Source organism: Myotis daubentonii, chromosome 1 (assembly GCF_963259705.1).
Source record: "Myotis daubentonii chromosome 1, mMyoDau2.1, whole genome shotgun sequence".
NCBI lineage: Eukaryota > Metazoa > Chordata > Mammalia > Chiroptera > Vespertilionidae > Myotis > Myotis daubentonii.
Window position 1 is genome coordinate 139588771 of NC_081840.1, and position 19036 is coordinate 139607806.

At 42.9% G+C, this 19036-nt stretch overlaps 1 protein-coding gene across 1 annotated transcript in view; it reads right to left on the minus strand.

The window, feature by feature from the left end:
- Nucleotides 1-19036, minus strand: part of PRTFDC1 (phosphoribosyl transferase domain containing 1) — a 107738-nt gene that overhangs the window by 13751 nt on the left and 74951 nt on the right. Inside the window, 2 exon segments of the mRNA XM_059698229.1 lie at nucleotides 8096-8120; nucleotides 8122-8156. Of these exon segments, the coding sequence (XP_059554212.1) occupies nucleotides 8096-8120; nucleotides 8122-8156 (60 nt within the window).

The following is a 19036-nucleotide window of genomic DNA, read 5'->3' on the forward strand; positions in this document are numbered from 1 at the left end:
ATGATTAGCATATCACAGTCTAATCTTCAGCAGCTCAGTTTTGGGACTGCGGTCACACCAAGCAGAGGGGATGCCAAGCATGAATAGGAGTGTGAAGATAAACCCCAGGGAGAAAGGAATGTAGTTCAGCATTTCATCTTATGTGATAATTCACAAAATTGCCAGAAACATCAGTTGGTCGGCATTTCCATTATTGTTCTCTGCCTAGTCAGATGCAATAAAAAGGAATGATTTCAAGAGTGAAGGGAGCCAAGTAGGACATTTTGGCAGGTTTCAAATTCTGGCATTTGATTAGAAACTTATTTAGGGGCGGGGGGTGGGGCACATCTCCTGAATCTTGCACTGAACCTGTGCGTCTGTGTTTTCCCGTTGCCAGATTTGAGCTTGTTTCCATGCATTTGGTTTTATTCCACTCTTTCAGAGATTTCTCTTGAACACAAATAAAATCTTGCTTTACACACATTTTATGAAGTGCCGGGATTAAATCAACTTTGAAAAAAATCAGCCAGAGAACACGGAGCACAGACAGCTTAAATTCACTGAGTAAAATGCTTTTAACATTGAGTGAAGAGGCCATTTAACTCCATTATTGAGGGCTCCCTTATTCAACAGCCATGACCTATTTTGAATCATGACTCAGCCAGCCTCCCTTGTGAATGTCTCTCTCTTTGCTTAAAAAAAAAGGAAAGAAAGAAAGGAAGAAAGAAAAGAGAAAGAAAGAAAGAAAGAAAGAAAGAAAGAAAGAAAGAAAGAAAGAAAGAAAGAAAGAAAGAAAGAGAGAGAGAGAGAGAGAGGGAGGGAGGGAGGGAGGGAGGGAGGGAGGGAGGGAGGGAGGAAGGAAGGAAGGAAGGAAGGAAGGAAGGAAGGAAGGAAGGGAGGAAGGGAGGAAGGGAGGGAGGAAGAGATGTGAGTGGGGGCTGTCTAGAGTCTCCCTTTTCTAAATATGTTAACTCTCACGTCTTTAGAGGGATTAAGAGTTACACGGGACAGTTATGGGGCTGTTAGTGCTTCTAACTCATAATATGGGAAATTACACAGGTAAGCTGTTTCCCCATGTTTTTAAAAGTTCTTTCATAAACAAATTTGAAAAACTCCTTTCTAACCCTCCTGCCTTCATTTAACCATTTAACTCTGTCGCTGCTCCTTCTCTTCCACTCCTATCCTACCTTGCTCAAGTAGTTCAATTACACACTCAGGTTTGCTTCACCAACACCACCTCCTGGCTGGCCTCTCTCCCTTCCTTCTGTAAGTCTACCCTCCTGCCAGGTTCATTTTCCCAAAACACAACTTCATGATGTCACCTCTGCTCAACAACTTTTGTGGCTCCTCTTTACTTTTCTGAGCAATTCAAACTCTTCATTGAGAAATTCAATGTAGTCTACAGGCCAAATCCAATTTACACGCTCAGTTTTTTAAAATTGTTATTTCTACAGTTCTGACTAATTTCCTTCACTCACACTGGCCCAGGCCTGTCCTCTGCTCTCCTATTCCCTGCCCTCATTCAATGCTATTCTTCCTCTCCTGTGTTATTATTCCCAGACCTTCTGGTCCCAAGGAATCCCTCATTCTCCGTTCACTAAGATAATTACAGTCCCAAGAAATCATTCCTTCTTTAAGCTCAAGGAAAGAGTCTTGTGTGGAAAGCATGTGCTCATTTAGACAGAGTCAGGGAAGGCCTCCCTTACACAGGAGACTTTAGGCTGAGACCTGCAGGATAGGAGGAGAATGGATTCCAGGTGGAGGCCACAACTTGTCCAAGATCTTGGCAGGAAGGAGCTTAGCCAGTATGGTTAGAGCATTGTGAGGAGGTTAAGGTGGTGTCTGATGATACTGGTCAGGAGACAAGGCCAGATCATGCAGGTTTTACAAGCTGTAAGAAGGAGTTCAGACTATAACCTCAAGCACTGGGCATGGGCTGCCAGGTAAAATACAGAACACCCAGTCAAATTTGAATTTCAGATAAATAACAACTAACTTTTTAGTGTAAGTATGTTCTAAATATTACAAGGGACATATGTATATTAAAACGTATTTCATTGTTTATTTGAAATTCCAACTTAACTTGGTATCCTGTTTTTCGTTGTTTTTGTTAAGTCTGATAACCCTAGTTGAGAGGTTGCTGAAAGGTTTTTGGTAAGCAAGAGATGTTAACCAATTTGCATTTTAAGAAGACCCCTTTGGCTGCTTTGTGGAGAATGGTAAAGGGTGGCAAAGTTAACTAAAGGTAGAAGTTCCAGGAGACCAGTCAGTCCAGCATAGCAACCCAGAGGAGGGGTGGTGGTGGCCTCACCCTGGGAAACCAGTGCTTCTCCAACCTTAATGTCCAAAGGAATCACCTAAGGCTCTTGTTAGAATGAACTTAATTCAGAAGATGTGGGGTGGGATCTGAGATACTACATTTCTAATAAGCTTCCAGGTGGTACTGACCTTGCTGGTCCCTAGATCAAGCATGTCAAACTCAAAGGCCAACATGGGCCAAATAAACAAGTTTAAGTTTATATGGGCCGCAAAAAACCCCAAAAGCTTCAATTTTCATAGAAACATAGGTTTATTTCGATAGAGACATGCTGAATGCAAAGGACTGAGATAAATGAGTAATCATTAACATAAAATAAGAGAATATTTTAATAAAAATTAACATTTTTTTCTTGAACATTAACTTGCCAGACACTGAATAACTGCGCAAATTAATAAGCATAACACAAATAAACCTATTTTTCTTGTTCTCTGAAAGCGAAATATTTACTGTTGCGCACACCAAACAAGTCAGTCTAAGATTAATGACGTGGCAATCAGCTGCTAAAATATTCACTGCTAGTATTAGTGGAGAGAAATGGTGCACCTGCGTGTAAGATGCTAAAGGGAAATGAATGCAACACAGTTATTGTAATTAGTCATTAGAGAACATTGTAGATCATTACTAATAATTATGTATAACAGGATATTGTTAAAATTAAGTGACAAAATTTTTATTAAAATGTTTCTTACATACCATTATATTGTCTGGGCTCAAGTTTGACATGCTTGCCCTAGATCAAAGGTTGGCAAACTATTGCCCATTGGCTAAATGGGGCTGCTACCTATTTTTGTAAATAAAATTTTATTGAAATACTAGAGGCCCGGTGCATGAAATTCATGCACAGGGCAGTGGGAGGGTCCCCTCAGCCCAGCCTGCACTCTCTCCAATCCGGGATCCCTCAGGGGATGTCTGACTGCTGATCCTGAGGCAGTCAGACATCTGTCTCACAATCCGGGACCACTGGCTCCTAACTGCTCACCTGCCTGCCTGCCTGATTGCCCCTACTGGCCCTCCTGCCAGCCTGATCACCTCTAACTGCCTCTGCCTGCAGGCCTGGTTGCCCTAAACTGCCCCCCCCCCCCACAACCCTGGTTGCCCCCAACTGCTTCCCCCCCCCCCCGCCGTCCTGGTCATCCCTAACTGCCTCCCCCACCAGCATGGTTGCCCCCAAATGCCCCCCTGCCAGCCTGGTCATGCCCAACTGCCCCCCCCTGCTGGCCTGGTTGCCCCCAACTGCCCCCCTTATTGGCCTGGTCACCCCTCACTGCTCCCCCTGCCAACCTGGTCGCCCCACACAGCCTGCTGTTCAGTCGTTTGGTTATCCCTCACTATCCCCCTGCTGGCCTTGTTGCCCCACGCAGCCTGGTGCTCAATCGTTTGGTTGTCCCTCACTAACCCTCCTGCCGGCCTTGTTGCCCCACTCAGCCTGTTCAGTCATCTGTTTGGTTGCGATGGCCCCTGGCTCTTTATATATATAGATAGCCACTTGTTTCCATGTTATCTATGGCTGCTTTCATGCTATGACTGCAGAGGTAAGCAGTTGCCACAGAGACTCTATGTCCCATAAACATAAAATACTATCTGGCCCTTATCAGAAAAGTTTGCTGAACCCTGCCTTAGACCACACTTTGAGTAGCAAGTGTCTAGACTTGGGTGATTACCAGGGAGATGGAGAGAAGTGGGCAGATTCGAGGTATACGTGAAGGCACAGAGTGTGGTCTCCGCTGGCATGTTCAGCATTCCATTCTGATGCAAGCCTAAGCTCCTGGAACTGCGGGATCTTTAACCTTACGTTGTTGTGACATCTGAGAACCTGGCTAATCGATGTTGATTCATCTTAGAAATATTAAACCATTTGTACTCTAAGGCCAAGGGGTTTTACTTGGCATATGTTGTACGTCTATGTACACATGGAGAGTGTAAAGATACTGCAAAGTGGTACCTGGTAACCTAGAAGAATGAATTGTCAGAATAGTAAAAATTGAAGCTGGCTCCTGTCATTCTTACTGCTGGCTGGTTTTCCATCTCTCCTACCTCAACTTCCATGGTCTCACTTTCTCATGGGGATGGTCCGTGTAGTAATTACAGGAGGGGATACTGAGGCACAGCGCTATCACCCCTTCCGCTTACTCTACCCCCAGGAAGAAAGTACCCTTTCCTCAACCTCTTTTCTATCTCTTAATGGAAGGGACTACCTCGTGCTTACCTAAGAGGCAAATTACTCTAAAAGAAAATAGAACACGATTTTAGAAGGACAGAAGGACCATAATTCTATGTGCAAATTTTTGTCATGGAGGCATTCATTTGGGGTTCTTAGAGTTGCAACTTTGACAGACCCTATGATAAAAGCACAAGGTACATAATAAACTTGTGTAATCTAATCTAATAAAAGAGAAACATGGTAATTGGCATACGACCACTACCCTTCCCATTGGCTAATCAGGGCAATATGCAAATTAACTGCCAGCCAAGATGGCGGCCGGCAACCAGGCAGCTTGAAACTAACACGAAGCTTGCTTGCTTCAGTGACTGAGGAAACCAACGTTCCTCGCCTGCCTTGCAGGCCTCTGAGCCTGCAGTTTGAAACATTTTAACAAATATACAAGCTAAAAAAAAAAAACCCAGAAACCAGCTTTCAGCGAGCTGGAATCTCAGAGCTGGAGTCAGAGCTGGAGTTATACATTGTTTCGATTACCTACTTTCAGCAGTGGAGGCCTAAGAGCTGGAGCCTCAGAGTTAAAGCTGGCCCAGAATTAAAAAAGAAAAAAGAAAAAAAGGAGCGGTTGGGAGCTTCCGTCACCCACCAGCCTGAAAACAGCCCTCAGCCCCTCACCCAGACTGGCCAGGCACCCCAGTGGGGACCCCCACCCTGAAGGGTGTGTGACCAGCTGCAAACAGCCCTCAGCCCCTCACCCAGGCTGGCCAGGCACCCCAGTGAGGACCCCAACCCTGAAGAGTGTGTGACCAGCTGCAAAGAGCCATCATCCCCTCACCCAGGCTGGCCAAGCACCCCAGTGGGGACCCCCACCCTGAATGGTGTGTGACCAGCTGCAAACAGCCATCATCTCCTCACCCAGGCTGGCCAGGCACCCCAGTGGGGACCCCCACCCTGATCCAGGACACCCTCCAGGGCAAACCAGCCAGCCCCACCTGTGCACAGGCCTCTATCCTATATAGTAAAAGGGTAATATGCCTCCAGGCACCGGGATCAGCGTGACAGGGGGCAGCGCCCAAACCCCCTGATCGCCCTGCAGCTCTGTGTGTGACAGGGGGTGGGCCACAACCTCCCTATCTGCCCTGCTCTGTTCGTGACAGGGGAAGGTGCCCCAACCTCCTGATCAGCCCTGCTCTGTGCCTGATACGGGGAGCTCCCCAACCGCTGATGGCCCTGCGGCTCTGTGTATGACAGGGTACAGCGCCCCAACCCCCTGATTGGCCCTGCTCTGTGCGTGACAGGGGGTGGCGCCGCAACCTCCCCATCAACCCTGCCTTGAGTGTGACAGGGGGCGGTGCCCCAACCCCCAATCGGCCCTACCCTGAGCGTGACTGGGGATCGCATCGCAACCTCCCGATCCGCCCTGCTCTGTGCATGACAGGGGGCGGCTCCCCAACTCCCCAATCGGCCCTGCTCTGAGCCTGACCAGGGGCTGCACCTAGGGATTGGGCCTGCCCTCTGCCACCCGGGAGCAGGCCTAAGCCAGCAGGTCATTATCTCCCGAGGGGTTCCAGACTGCGAGAGGGCACAGGCCAGGCTGAGGGACTCCCCCTTCCCCCTGAGTGCACAAATTTTTGTGCACCGGGCCTGTAGTAAATCTATAAGGCAATGTCATACAACAAAGCACTTATGTCTTATATAGTGAACCCTCTTATTTCACTTATATAACAAAATATCTTATGTTAATTAGATGTTACCCAGAATTATGGTGATTATTTTGCAATATATACAAATATTGAATCATTATGTTGTACACATGAAATTAATATAATGTTATATGTTAATTTTTAAAATGTGCATTAACTTAGAATTCAGTTGCTATTTATAAATATATCTATCAGATCTTAGGGGGAAAAAGTACAGTAATAATGTTAGCTTGGTATAATGACTTAAATTGTTTGCCTCATCTTTTCCTAAATGAAAACAATGCTTCATATTGAACTAACATTTGCATACAAAAACTATATAAAACAGATGTAGTTTAATATTGGGCTGTGCTCACTATCACTTGTCAGCTTTTGACTTTCAGGAATACTGATGACGTATTTCCACAATATTACAGGCTGCAACCTAGCCTTATCGCTGATGTTTACTTCCCCATTTGATAAAAATGTACTATTTAAGTTGGGTGATCTTACCACACACATTAAGTTAAACATATTACTATAGACTTACACATACATACATTGATACATTATGGGTCATGGAAGTAGAGGTAGGAGAGATGGAAAACCAGCCAGCAGTAAGGACAGGAGTTGGCTTCAACCTTCGTTAGCCTGACAAATGATTCTTTCAGGTTACCAGCTACCATGGACTGACATGCAAATTTTCAAATAGTGATAAAATTATACATTTCATAAAAATAAAATAAAGATAAGTTAAAAGATAAAAAAATTAAAATGACATCATTTAAAGACCACTCCAGGGGTATTAAAAGTTATGAATTTCGAGAAATTGCTTTGTGTATTTTAGCTTCCTAGCATGTTATTCTATACACTGAAGTAGTAACATCAAATGGTGGCTTAGTGCTATGTTAACATCAAGTTAATTCCCATTTCTATGGGACATAATTTACTACTAGATAGTAATTTAACACTTGGATGCCACAGTTTGCCTTCAGAGTCAGGGAAGTAGCTGTTTTGTAATGAGTCCTTATGGTGTTGGAGTGTCCTGAGTGTTATTATTCATCTTGTGATTAAATGGGACTGGTATTCCTTTTCACCATTCGGCCATTGCAGAACAATAACAACCGCAAATAGGAGAGATTAAGCTTATGTAACAGACTGAGCCATTTTACTTAGAAAGCTGGAGCAGTTCAGAGATAATGGATACAAGGTATATCAGAAGGAGGGAGAGCTGAGCAAAAACAAAATCTGTGTTGCTTTCATTTACAGCAAAACTTTCACTTCAGGCCACATTGATGCAAAGAGCGACTGCTTTATGAAACACTCTTTCTCCTGATGCATGCATTTATGTCAGAATCCAAACATTTTCCCCCACTGGATTGCTAAGCCTTGGCAAGTTTTGGAATCCCATGTTAAAATGGAAGGCGTGTTCCCCATGATCTAACGGGTTAAATCTTTTTAATAAGGGGGAAGGGCAAAGGGCTGAAAAACGTGCTGTCACAAAAGTCTTTTTTATTCTCTCCCCCGGTTTTGTACATTTCAACAAACCTGTGTATGAAATGTCTTACTGGAGCGCCTGGGTGCTGAGGCATAGACGAGAGACATAAAGCAGACAAGTAGAGGGAAAAGCCTCCTTTTCAGGAGGCACCTGAAAGGGTGAACAGACAAGAAAGAACAAGGAGTGCCAAGGGGTTTTGCAATACGAGGCTGTCTGAAATAAGATGGGAAGAAAGCTCGCAGACGAAAGATTTGGTCTGCATCATGTCCTGGAAGCATTATAAAGGAGTGTTTTATAAAGGAGAAATCATTACAAGAGTTCACACATCCATTTGCATGAATTAGCAAACCCTGGAGAGTGTCTGAAATGTATTGCAAGTGCTGACCTGAAATGAAGGTCACCGATTTCCCCACAACGTCAGGCATCAGTGCGAACTGAGCAGCGTTACATGAGCAAACCTTTCCTGCCAGTATTGAAAGACCATCCGATCATCTGCATCTCGCCCATGAACTGGTCGTTCTAAAGACAGAGAAGCCGATATTTTACCGTACAAGGCAACCTGTAGGGCACATTTTTCTGTCTACCCAGCTAGTGGCCAGATTGCGCCTCACAAAGATAGCACAAATAGCTACTCCAGGTTCTTGGTTGCCTATGGTTACCAGTAGCCCCTCGCTGCTCCTGTGCTTGAGACAAAGCATTGTAATGACTGGGGGAGAGACTGTGGAGAGAGGGAATGGAAGGAGTGCAGAGATGACAAACCAACCTAATTTTGGAGCAAAAAATTGGAAGCTGTCTCAACCTCTCCGGAGGCAGAAGGAATGGGAGAAGACAGTCATACTCCTGGGGTGGAGAGAGCCCCGGGAGTCCCAGGAGTGGGCCAAGCGTTTGTCAACTGTGCCAACATGTCTGCAGCGCAGAACAATGAGGCTGTGGTTCCCAACACAATTACAGGCCTCCTCCACTCCCTACGGCGTGGGTCCTTTCCCTCAGCAGATGTCCAGGGCAATGCTAACAGGCCAAGGATCAAGAGCCACCGCACTTAGGCCTTCAGGCATGGATGAGAAAGCCTCCGGAACTCTCTGCTCTTCTAGGAAAATGAGACTCAGAACCTTTGTAGAAGACTTTTCACTCAAATCTCATGAGGTTATGAGCATTTGCTTTCACGAGGCTTCTGTATGGTACATCATCTCTCCTAATTAAGCCACACACACACACACACACACACACACACACACACACACACACACACACACACACCAAAATATGGATTGTTAATGAATATCACAACAGATAACATGGGAGCAAAACAGCAAACTGAGTGCAGGCAAGTTGTTTTCTAACTTCATTACCGAGACACAGTCAAGGAACTGAAGCAAATACCCTCCAGGCTTCATGACCCATCAAGACTGCTGTAATGTTGCAACCCCTGGGCAAACAGTGACCTGAAGGAGCAGGCGACAGTGTAGGCACCATGTGCACATTGTGTGGAACCAGGACACAGCTTCCATTACTGCTGTGGACAGGTATTGCTTTTGCCAGTTCAGTACTTTCTTCTCTGTTTCTGCTGAGACAGCTCCGCCTCTTTCTGAGGGGAATTATTCCATGTGGATCAGGTGGAGCTAGGCCTTAACCATGCAAACCAGCTACGCCTGAAGATATACCCAGCCCTGGACTTTCCACCTACCTAAACCAATTTATTCCCTTAGGAAATTTCCTTGGGTTGGTTTGAATTGGATTCTGTCACCTGAAACTGAGTCTCGATCTAGACATAGAGTTACTTTATCATAGAATTGGTCATCAGGGAAGGGGAAAAGAAAACAAAACACACAGGCAAATAAACAGTATAATAGTTTTGCCAATGAAACAAGATTTGTCTTTTTATCTTTTTGTTCAAGAGGAAAAATAAATGACTTTAACATGTTTTTACGTCTGCTTGATAAAGGAGTGGAGAGAGTTCTTGAAAGTGACCCATTAAGTTAGATTAAAAATAATTATTTTCTTCTTGTGGGAATAAATCTTAAAAGGAGAAAAATCAAAAGAATATCCAGAATTCCTGGATCTCTTGCTGTTTTTGTACAGACATATATGATCATATATCAGCAAGAAATCATGTCAATAGGTTAAAAACTTATCAAAAATGTTGAAGGAGAAAATTTTGTCATTTCTAGAGGTGCTGAGATATAGGAGTTAACAGAAGAAGAATTTCTGCAAATTAGACTCAAATATGTTCTCTCTCTCTCTCTCTCTCTCTCTCTCTATATATATATATATATATATATATATATAGAGAGAGAGAGAGAGAGAGAGAGAGAGGAAGAGAGAGGGAAAGAGCGATAGAAACATCAATGATGAGAGAGAATCATTGATTGGCTGCCTCCTGCATGCCCCATACTAGGGACGAGCCCTGACTGGGAATTGAACCTTGACTTCCTGGTTCATAGGTCAATACTCAACCACTAAGCCACACCAGCTGGACTCAAATATGTTCTTTAAAAAAATGTTTTTATTGATTTCAGAGAGAGCAAAGGAGAGGAAGAGAAATATTGATGTGAGAGTGGAACATCGACCAGCTGCCTCTTGCACACTCCTTACTGGGGATTGAGCCTGCAACCAGGGCATGTGTTCTGACTGGGAATTGAACCAGTGACTTCCTGGTGTATAGGACGATGCTCAACCAATTGAGCCACACCATTCAGGCTCATATATGTTCTTAATAGCAGCAGGAAAAAATAAAATTTCAGTACCTCCAGAGGACTGAGGTATAAGAACTGGATACAACCGTTAAACCACAATGTTTAATGTAACAAATGAGATTTATACTTTGGCAGATCAGAGTGTATTTCGCAATACTTCTATTATCATCTCTATTCTATTGATTAAAAACAACAACAACACAATACCTCAGAAAGCTAAATAATGTGTTCTAAGTCACACAGTAGGGTGTGGTACTAAGCAAGTCTTATTTTTTTTAATTGCTTAAAGTATTACAAAGGGTATTACATATGTGTCCTTTTTTCCCCCCCGCCCTTGACAGTCCCCTAGCCTCCCATATCCCCCAGTGTCTTATGCCCATTGGTTATGCTTATATGCATGCATACAAGTCCTTAGGTTGATCTCTTAGCAAGTCTTATTTCAGAAGGTCTTACTTAAGTGCAAGTTTATAACATGTTTATTTTTATTTATTTATTGTTGATAGTATTACAGGTGTCTTCCTTTTTCTCTCCCTTTACCCACCTCCACCCAGCCTCTGGCCCCCTCCCTCTGGCCATCACCACACTGTTATCTATGTCCATGGGCTATGCATATATGCTCTTTGGCTAATCTCTTCACCTTCTATAACATGTTTTAAATATTAGATTTATCCTTAATTCATCTGGAACTTATATCTTCCAAGTATGTGTATAGTCAATTGTCCGAATACTATTTATTAAATTGTTTATTTTTTTCCCTATTGGTTTGAAATGTCATTGGTTTTGATTTGATAATATTTTATTTGGCCTACAGTTTTAAAGCAAAATGATGTTGGCCTCATATAATGAAGTGGGTGGTTCTTTATTTTTTTTCTTTTAAAAAATTTTTATTTTTCAATTACAACAGAAATTCAATATTATCTATATATCTCTATATATAAAAGCCTAAGTGACCTTTACCACTGGTCGACTGAAAACCCATCGGCCGGTCGCTATGATGCACACTGACCACCAGGGGGCAGATGCTTAATGTAGGAGCTGCCTGCTGGTGAGCAGTGTGCTCCCACAGCCAACGTTCCGTGGCCAGGCAACCTCCTGAGGTCCCTCCCCCCGGCCGGCTGGCCCGATTGGCCCCAATTAGGACTGGGTGAGACGGCCCAATTGGCCCAGATCACTGCCAGGCCGAGGGGCCCCACCCATGCACGAATTTGTGCACTGGGCCTCTAGTTTTGTATAAATTTACAAAGTGATCCCCCTGATAATTCACATAAACACCTGGCACCATACATAGTTATTACAATATTATTGACTATATTCCCTATACTGACTATATTCCCTATCCTTGTGACAATTTTTATTTTATTAAAAAGTTTTTATTGATTTCAAAGAGGAAGGGAGAGAGAAAGAGAGATAAAAGCATCAATGATGAGAAAGAATCATTGATCAGTTGCTTCCTACATGTCCCTCACTGGGAATTGAGCTTGCAACCCCGGGCATGTGCCCTGACCAGGAATTGAACCATGACCTCCTGGTTCATAGGTTGATGCTCAACCACTGAGCCACACTGGCTGGGACCAATCTGTACTTCTTAATTCCTTCAACATTTTACCCAGTATCCAAAACCCCCTCCACTCTGGTAACTACCAGTCTGTTATCCAAAACTATGAGTTTGTTTCTATTTTGTTTGTTCATTTATTTTGTTCTTTAGGTTCTACATATAAGTAAAATCATATGGTATTTGTCTTTCTCTGTCTGATTTATTTCACTTAGCTTAATACTATCCATGCTGCCACAAATGGTAAGATTTCATTCCTTTTATGGCTAAGTAATATTCCATTGTATATATGTACCACTACTTTTTCTATCTACTGATCTGTTGAAGGGTTCTTGGGTTGATTCCATATTTTGGTTATTGCAAATAATGCTGCAATGAACATAGGGGTGAATATATTCTTTGGAATTGGTGTTTTGGGGTTTTTCAGATATATAGCCAGAATTAGAATTGCTAGGTCATAAGGCAGTTCCATTTTTATTTTTTTTGAGAACCTTCCATTCTGTTTTCTATAGTGGCTGCACCCACATGCATTCCCACCAATAGTGTATGGGGGTTCCCCTTTTTCCACATCCTTGCCAACCCTTATTATTTGTTGATTTATTGATGATAGCCATTCTGACAGATGTGAAGTGACATCTCATTGTGGTTTTCATTTCCATTTCTCTGATGATTAATGATATTAAGCATCTTTTCATAGGCCTATTGGCCATCTGTATATCATCTTTTAAGAAGTGTCTATTCAGGTTCTCTACCCAGTTTTTAATTGGGTTGTTTAATTTTAGGGTGATAAGTTGAATGAGTTCTTCATAAATTTTGGATATTAACCTGTTATTGAATGTATAATTGGCAAATAGGTTGTCTTTTGATTTTGTTGGTGGTTTCTTTTGCTGTACAAACCAGCTCTTGGTTTTATTGATCTCTTGTATTGTGTGTGTGTGTGTGTGTGTGTGTGTGTGTGTGTGTGTGTGTGTGTGTTTTAGACTCTGTTTCATTTATTTCCACTCTGATCTTTATTATTTTCTTACCTCTACTCATTTTGGCCTTTGTTTACTATTCTTTTTCTAGTTTCTTTATGTGTAAGATTAGATTGTTTATTTGGGATTTTCCTTGTTTCTTGACAAGAAAATAAGATCTAAATATATGTTGTCTACAAGGGACCCTCTTAAGACTGTTTTCGGTTGTCTCACAGATTTTGGGTTGTTGTGTTTTCATTTTTGTTTGTCTCAAGGTATCTTTTGATTTCTTCCTTGATCTCATTGTTAACCCATTCATTGTTTAGTAACATGTTATTTAGCCTCCATGTGCTTGTGTGATTTTCAGTTTTTTTCTTTCAATTGATTTCTAATTTCATACCACTATGGTCAGAGAAGATGCTTGATATAACTTCAATGTCCTTAAATTTATTGAGACTTGTTTTGTGGTCTAATATGTGATCTATCCTGGAAAGTGTTCCATATGCACTAGAAAAGAATGTATATTCTGCTGCTTTTGGGTGAAATGCTCTAAAAATATTAATTAAATACATCTAGTCTAATGTGTTATTTCAGGCCACTGTTTCCTTATTGATTTTCTCTCTGGAAGATCTGCCCAGTGGTGTCAATGGGAGTGTTAAAGTCCCTTACTATGACTGTATTACTGTCAATCTCTCTTTAATGTCCATCAATATTTCCTTTATATTTTTAGGTGCTTCTACGTTAGGTATATAAATATTTACAAGGATTATATTCTCTTGTTGGATTGGGCCCTTTATCATTATGTAATGTCCTTCTTTGTCTCATTATAGCCATTATTTTAGACTAGTTTGTATGATATAAGTATTGCTACCCCAGCTTTTTTGTTGGTTCCCATTTGTGTGAAATATCATTTTATATGCCTTTACTTTATGACTATGTGTGTCTTTTGATCTGAAGTGAGTCTCTTGTAGACAACCTTATTTTCTTATCCATTCAGCTACCCTTTGTCATTTGATTACAGCATTTAATCCACTTATACGTAAAGTGATTATTGGTAGGTATTATTGCCATTTTATTGTTCATGTATATGTTCCTTCCCCCCCCCTTCTTCTTCTTAAAAAAGTCCCTTCAACATTGCTTGTAATACTGGGCTAGTGGTGATGAACTCCTTTAGCATTTTCTTGCTTGGGAAGCTCTTTGTGTCTCCTTCATATTAAAACAATAGCTTTGCTGAGTAGAGCAGTCTTGGTTCTAGGTCCTTGCTTTTCATCACTTTGAATATTTCTTGCCACTCCATCTGGCCTGCAAAGTTTTGTTGAGATATCAGCTGATAGTGTATGAGAACTCCCTTGTAGGTAACTAAATGTCTTTCTCTTGCTGCTTTTAAGATTCTCTCTTTGAGGACATTCAGAAAGCCAAGGGTCATATGAAAACATGCTCAAAGTCACTAATCATCCGAGAGATGCAAATCAAAACAACAATGAGGTACCATCTCACACCTGTCAGACTGGCTATCATCAACAAATCAACAAACGACAAGTGCTGGAGAGGATGTGGAGAAAAAGGAACACTTGTGCACTGCTGGTGGGAATGCAGACTGGTGCAGCCACTATGGAAGACAGTATGGAGTTTCCTCAAAAAACTGAAAATGGAACTCCCATTTGACCCTGTGATCCCACTTCTAGGAATATATCCCAAGAAACCAGAAACACCAATCAGAAAGGATATATGCACCCCTATGTTCATAGCAGCACAATTCACCATAGCTAAGATCTGGAAACAGCCTAAGTGCCCATCAGTAGATGAATGGATTAGAAAACTGTGGTTCATCTACACGATGGAATACTATGCTGCTGTAAAAAGGAAGGAACTCTTACCATTTGCAACGGCATGGATGGAACTGGAGAGCATTATGCTAAGTGAAATAAGCCAGCCAATGAAGGAAAAATACCACATGATCTCACTCATTCATGAATAGAGACTATTATAAACTTTTGAACAATAATAGATACAGAGGCAGAGCTGCCTCAAACAGATTGTCAAACTGCAGCGGGAAGGCCGGGGAGGGTGGGTGCAGGAGGTAGGGGGGTAAGAGATCAACCAAAGGACCTGTATGCATGCATATAAGCATAACCAATGGACATAAGACACCGGGGAATAGGGGAGGCTAGGGGACTGTCTAGGGCGGGGGGAAAAATGGACACATATGTAATACCCTTTGTAATACTTTAAGCAATAATAAAAAAAGATTCTCTCTTTGTTATTAATTTTTGCCGTTTTAATTATGATGTGTCATAGTGTGAGCTACTTTGAATTCATCTTGTTTGGGACTCTCTGCGCTCCTTGCATTTTTGTGTCTTTTTTCTTCACCAGGTTAGGAAAGTTTTGCCATTATTTCTTCAAATAAGTTCTCAATCCCTTGCTCTCTTTCTTCTCCTTTTGGTAGTCCTATGATATGAATATTGTTATGTTTGATGTTGTCCCAGAGGTCCCTTAAATTATCCTCATTTTTAAAGAATTGTTTTTTCTTTCTGTTGTTCCAATTAGATATTTTTTTGCTACCAAATTGTTGAATTGATCCTCTGCTTCATTTAATATGCTGTTGAATCCTTCTAGTGTGTTATTCATTTCTGACTGGTTCTTTGTTTTCTATGTCCTTTGTTATGCTGTTGAAGTTCTCACTAAGTTCCTTGAGGATCCTTATAACCATTGTTTGAATTCTGTATCAGGTAGATTGCTTGACTCCATTCTATTTAGTTCTTTTTCTGGAGATTTCTCATGTTCTTTTATTGGGGGCATGGTTTTTTGTCTCCTCATTTTGGCTGCCTCTCTGTGTTTGTTTCTGTATATTAGGTAGACCTGCTATGTCTCCAAGTCTTGGTAGGGTGGCCTGATGTAGTGTCTTGTGGGGTACAGTCATGCAATCTTCTCGATCACCTTAGCTGGGTGCTATAGGAATATCCCTTGTGTGGTTTATGTGTGCCCTCCTGTTATCACTGAGTCCTGAATGCTGTTGGCACATCTGTGGGTTGACCCTCAGGCTGGCTGTCTATCAGGATTGCACACAATCACAGTGAATGTGCTGATCTGAAAGTGCTGACCCCATTACGTGGAATTTGCCATCAGGGTCTGGTGCTTGCTGAGACCTCTCTTCGGTGTGCCATTTGTGGAACTAATTGGGTGGTGCTCTGTTGTAGTCCCAAGCCAGCATCCAGTTGTGTTGGTTCTGGGGCCTCTTGGGAGGGACTCCAGTGCAGGCCAATGTCAAACCCTGCCAGTGACCAGCCCTGGGCTACCTGTTAGAAGGTGCAAAGAGATCCATGGATTGTAGCTGCCTCTACTGGAACTAGGTGCATGTGGGAGGCCATCTGCCAACAAGCTGCCAACTGGACCATCTCCCACAGGTACTGGTCCTGGGGAAAGTCAGTAAAAGGCCCAAAGCACCTGGGATCTGCTGCCACCTGCCATTTAGGCTTAACCACTGTAAGAGCCTCAGTAGTACATGAGTTACATGTGGCAGGTTCTCAGGGAGTTACCTGGTGTGTGTGTAGGGGTGGGTGGTGGTGTTTACCAGGTTAGAACTGTTTCAAACTTGGAAGCTGTGCTGGATCTGAGATCACTCAGCAAAAGTCTCAGGGTACATCAAGGCCAGCTACCACCCACCTGGACCATTGCAGTGGGGGTGGGGCCTCAGGGAGTCACCATGGTGGAGCTAGTAGAGTCACCATACTACAGCAGATTCAGATTTGGCAGTGTGTAATGAAGGCTTAATTTAGGAAAGCTGGCCCTGTTGGAAGATGGCCCTTGCCCTGAAGCCAGACAACTCAGTTTCTCCCTGTGTTTCTGGAACTCCAACGCTTGACCAGAATTCCTGGAGGTTTTTTAAAAAAGGAATGCAACACAGGCCCAGGCTAGTAGCCACCACAGACAGAGCCTCTGGCTGTGTGTGAGCCGGTAAGGGCAGGACCTTAGGGCATTGTCAGGATGAAACTAGTGTAACTCACCATGCTAATGTCGTGTGAGGGAAGGGCTCCACACAGGAATGGGTGACACCTATAGGCAGAGTGAGACAACAGCCCCATCTCCAGCCATGCATGAATTGTTTATCGTGGGACCTCAGGGCGGAGCCAGTGTTAGGCTACTGCCTGTTGAGGGAGTGCCTAACCCAGGAAAGATGGTTCCCATGGGCTGTGTGGTTGGAGGACTCAATAAAGGGACATTGGAGGCTGTCCTTCCAGCCCTTGCCTAGAACCACACAACTTAGTCTCTTCTTATATGACTCTGGCATCCCTCCACCACAGAGCTGATGTGGATTCCAGGGTGAGTGTCTGTGAGTGAGAGTTGTGTGTTGGTTCTTTAAGAGGACATCTGGGTTTCCAGCAACCTCTGTCTCCCTGGGGGTAAATAGAATCCCCACTGATTTCCACAGCCAGAGGTTATGTTAGCTCCTTTTCTCAGCACTCTGGGTTGGGGATCATGTTGGGCTGAGAACTCTCATTTTTCCAGGGGGACCTTTGCAGCTGAGATATTTCTCTGGATTCTCAACCATCGCCTATTTGGCATCTCTGCTCCTCCTACAAGTCTCAGTGTGGCTTCTTCTTTATACGCTTAGTTAGAGAACTTCTGTTCAGCCACTCTTCAGATGGTTTCCAGGCTGATTGTTATATAATTTTCTTTCAATTTTGATGCGGTCATGAGAGGAGGTGAGTGCAGCTTCCACCTACTCTACCATCTTGGACCTTCCTCTTTATCTTTTTTCTATGACCTAAAAGAGTTTGCATATGAATGGATTTGTCTCTTTTGCTAAGGTTCAGTAGAGCTCAGAATAGGTATTATTTAATACATAACTTACAGATGAGGAATTTGAGGCAACTAGAGTTTAAGTAACTCGTCCAAAGTGGTGTTGGCTAGTAAGTGGAGGAATCCAGTTCAATCCTAGAATTGCTTGTCTCCATATTACTCTGGTGAAACCCATATCCCCAAAATTCCTAGAAGAAAGAAGCACATAGCACATCTTGGAGAGTAACACATACAAGCGGGTCCTGGTTGTGGTAATTAAGTAAATAAATGAGTTGAAATGGCTAGGAGAAATCAACATCTTGGTAGAAGTGTGGGTAGAGGTGTGGATTTACTTAAGTAGTAAAGGAAACCTCTGACATTGAGTCTAGGTATCCTTTGAAGAAATATTTTGGAAACTATATGAGCTTAGGTGACCTGATTTCCAGGTACAAAACAAACAAAGGAACAAACAAAACACACCAAACAGCCCAGCAGACGTGGTGATATTGACACTGTTGTAATAACCTGATTATTATTTAACAGGACAGGAGGAAAGGGGAGACTAGATAATATAGGCATGCCATATACATAGCTTTGCCAAAAAAATTGCACTTAACACTCTCCAAGTCTGTTCCTCACTGACCAGTGGGGGAAGAGACTGAACAAAGGCAGTTCTGACACATGCTCAGTGAGGTCTGAGTGTTGTGGGAGGGTCTTTGCCCTTCAGTCCTACCTGGGAACAAATCAGTGGCCAGGATGGGCATGGCTGCTACAGTTTTGAAACATGAATATTTAAACTTCTAGACAAAGAAGTGAGCTATCTTGGTTTCTACTCTCTCTACTTTCTCACATGTGCTGGGCCCTCTGGGACTCCCATTGCAGGGGGCTGCGCCACATGGAACTCCCACGATGACTCGTGAACTTTAATCAGCCTGGATGCTGAACTACACCCGGCTGCAACATGGAACAGAAGCTTTGGACACTGGCCTTGCTTTTGGCCCTGCTGGAGCTTTACCTTTCTCAGGACGGGTTCCAAGGGCATGGGACTTTGGAACCCGAGGAATGTAACTAACTTCATGCAAAGAAAGCCTGTTTTTCACATCTCATTCTCCCGTGAGGGCTTCTGAAAATTCTTATTTCCGCGGTACCCCAAGAACCTTGCTCTCATGAGTGACAGGGGAGTTTAATTCTCTGGTAACAATACCTCATGCAGAGGATTTGGACTGCTTAGATAATGTTTAGCGAAAACATATCTGAGGAAGAATAAATATCTTGAATTCCTGTCCTTTTGAGGAACCAGAAAGGGAAAAGGCAAGAAAATAAACAAAAGAACCACTCTCTCAGCTATTCATTTCCAGAGTCAGAGCTGACTTTCTTTAAAATCTGTACATGCAGAAGCTTTCTCAATATTCTCATCCTCCA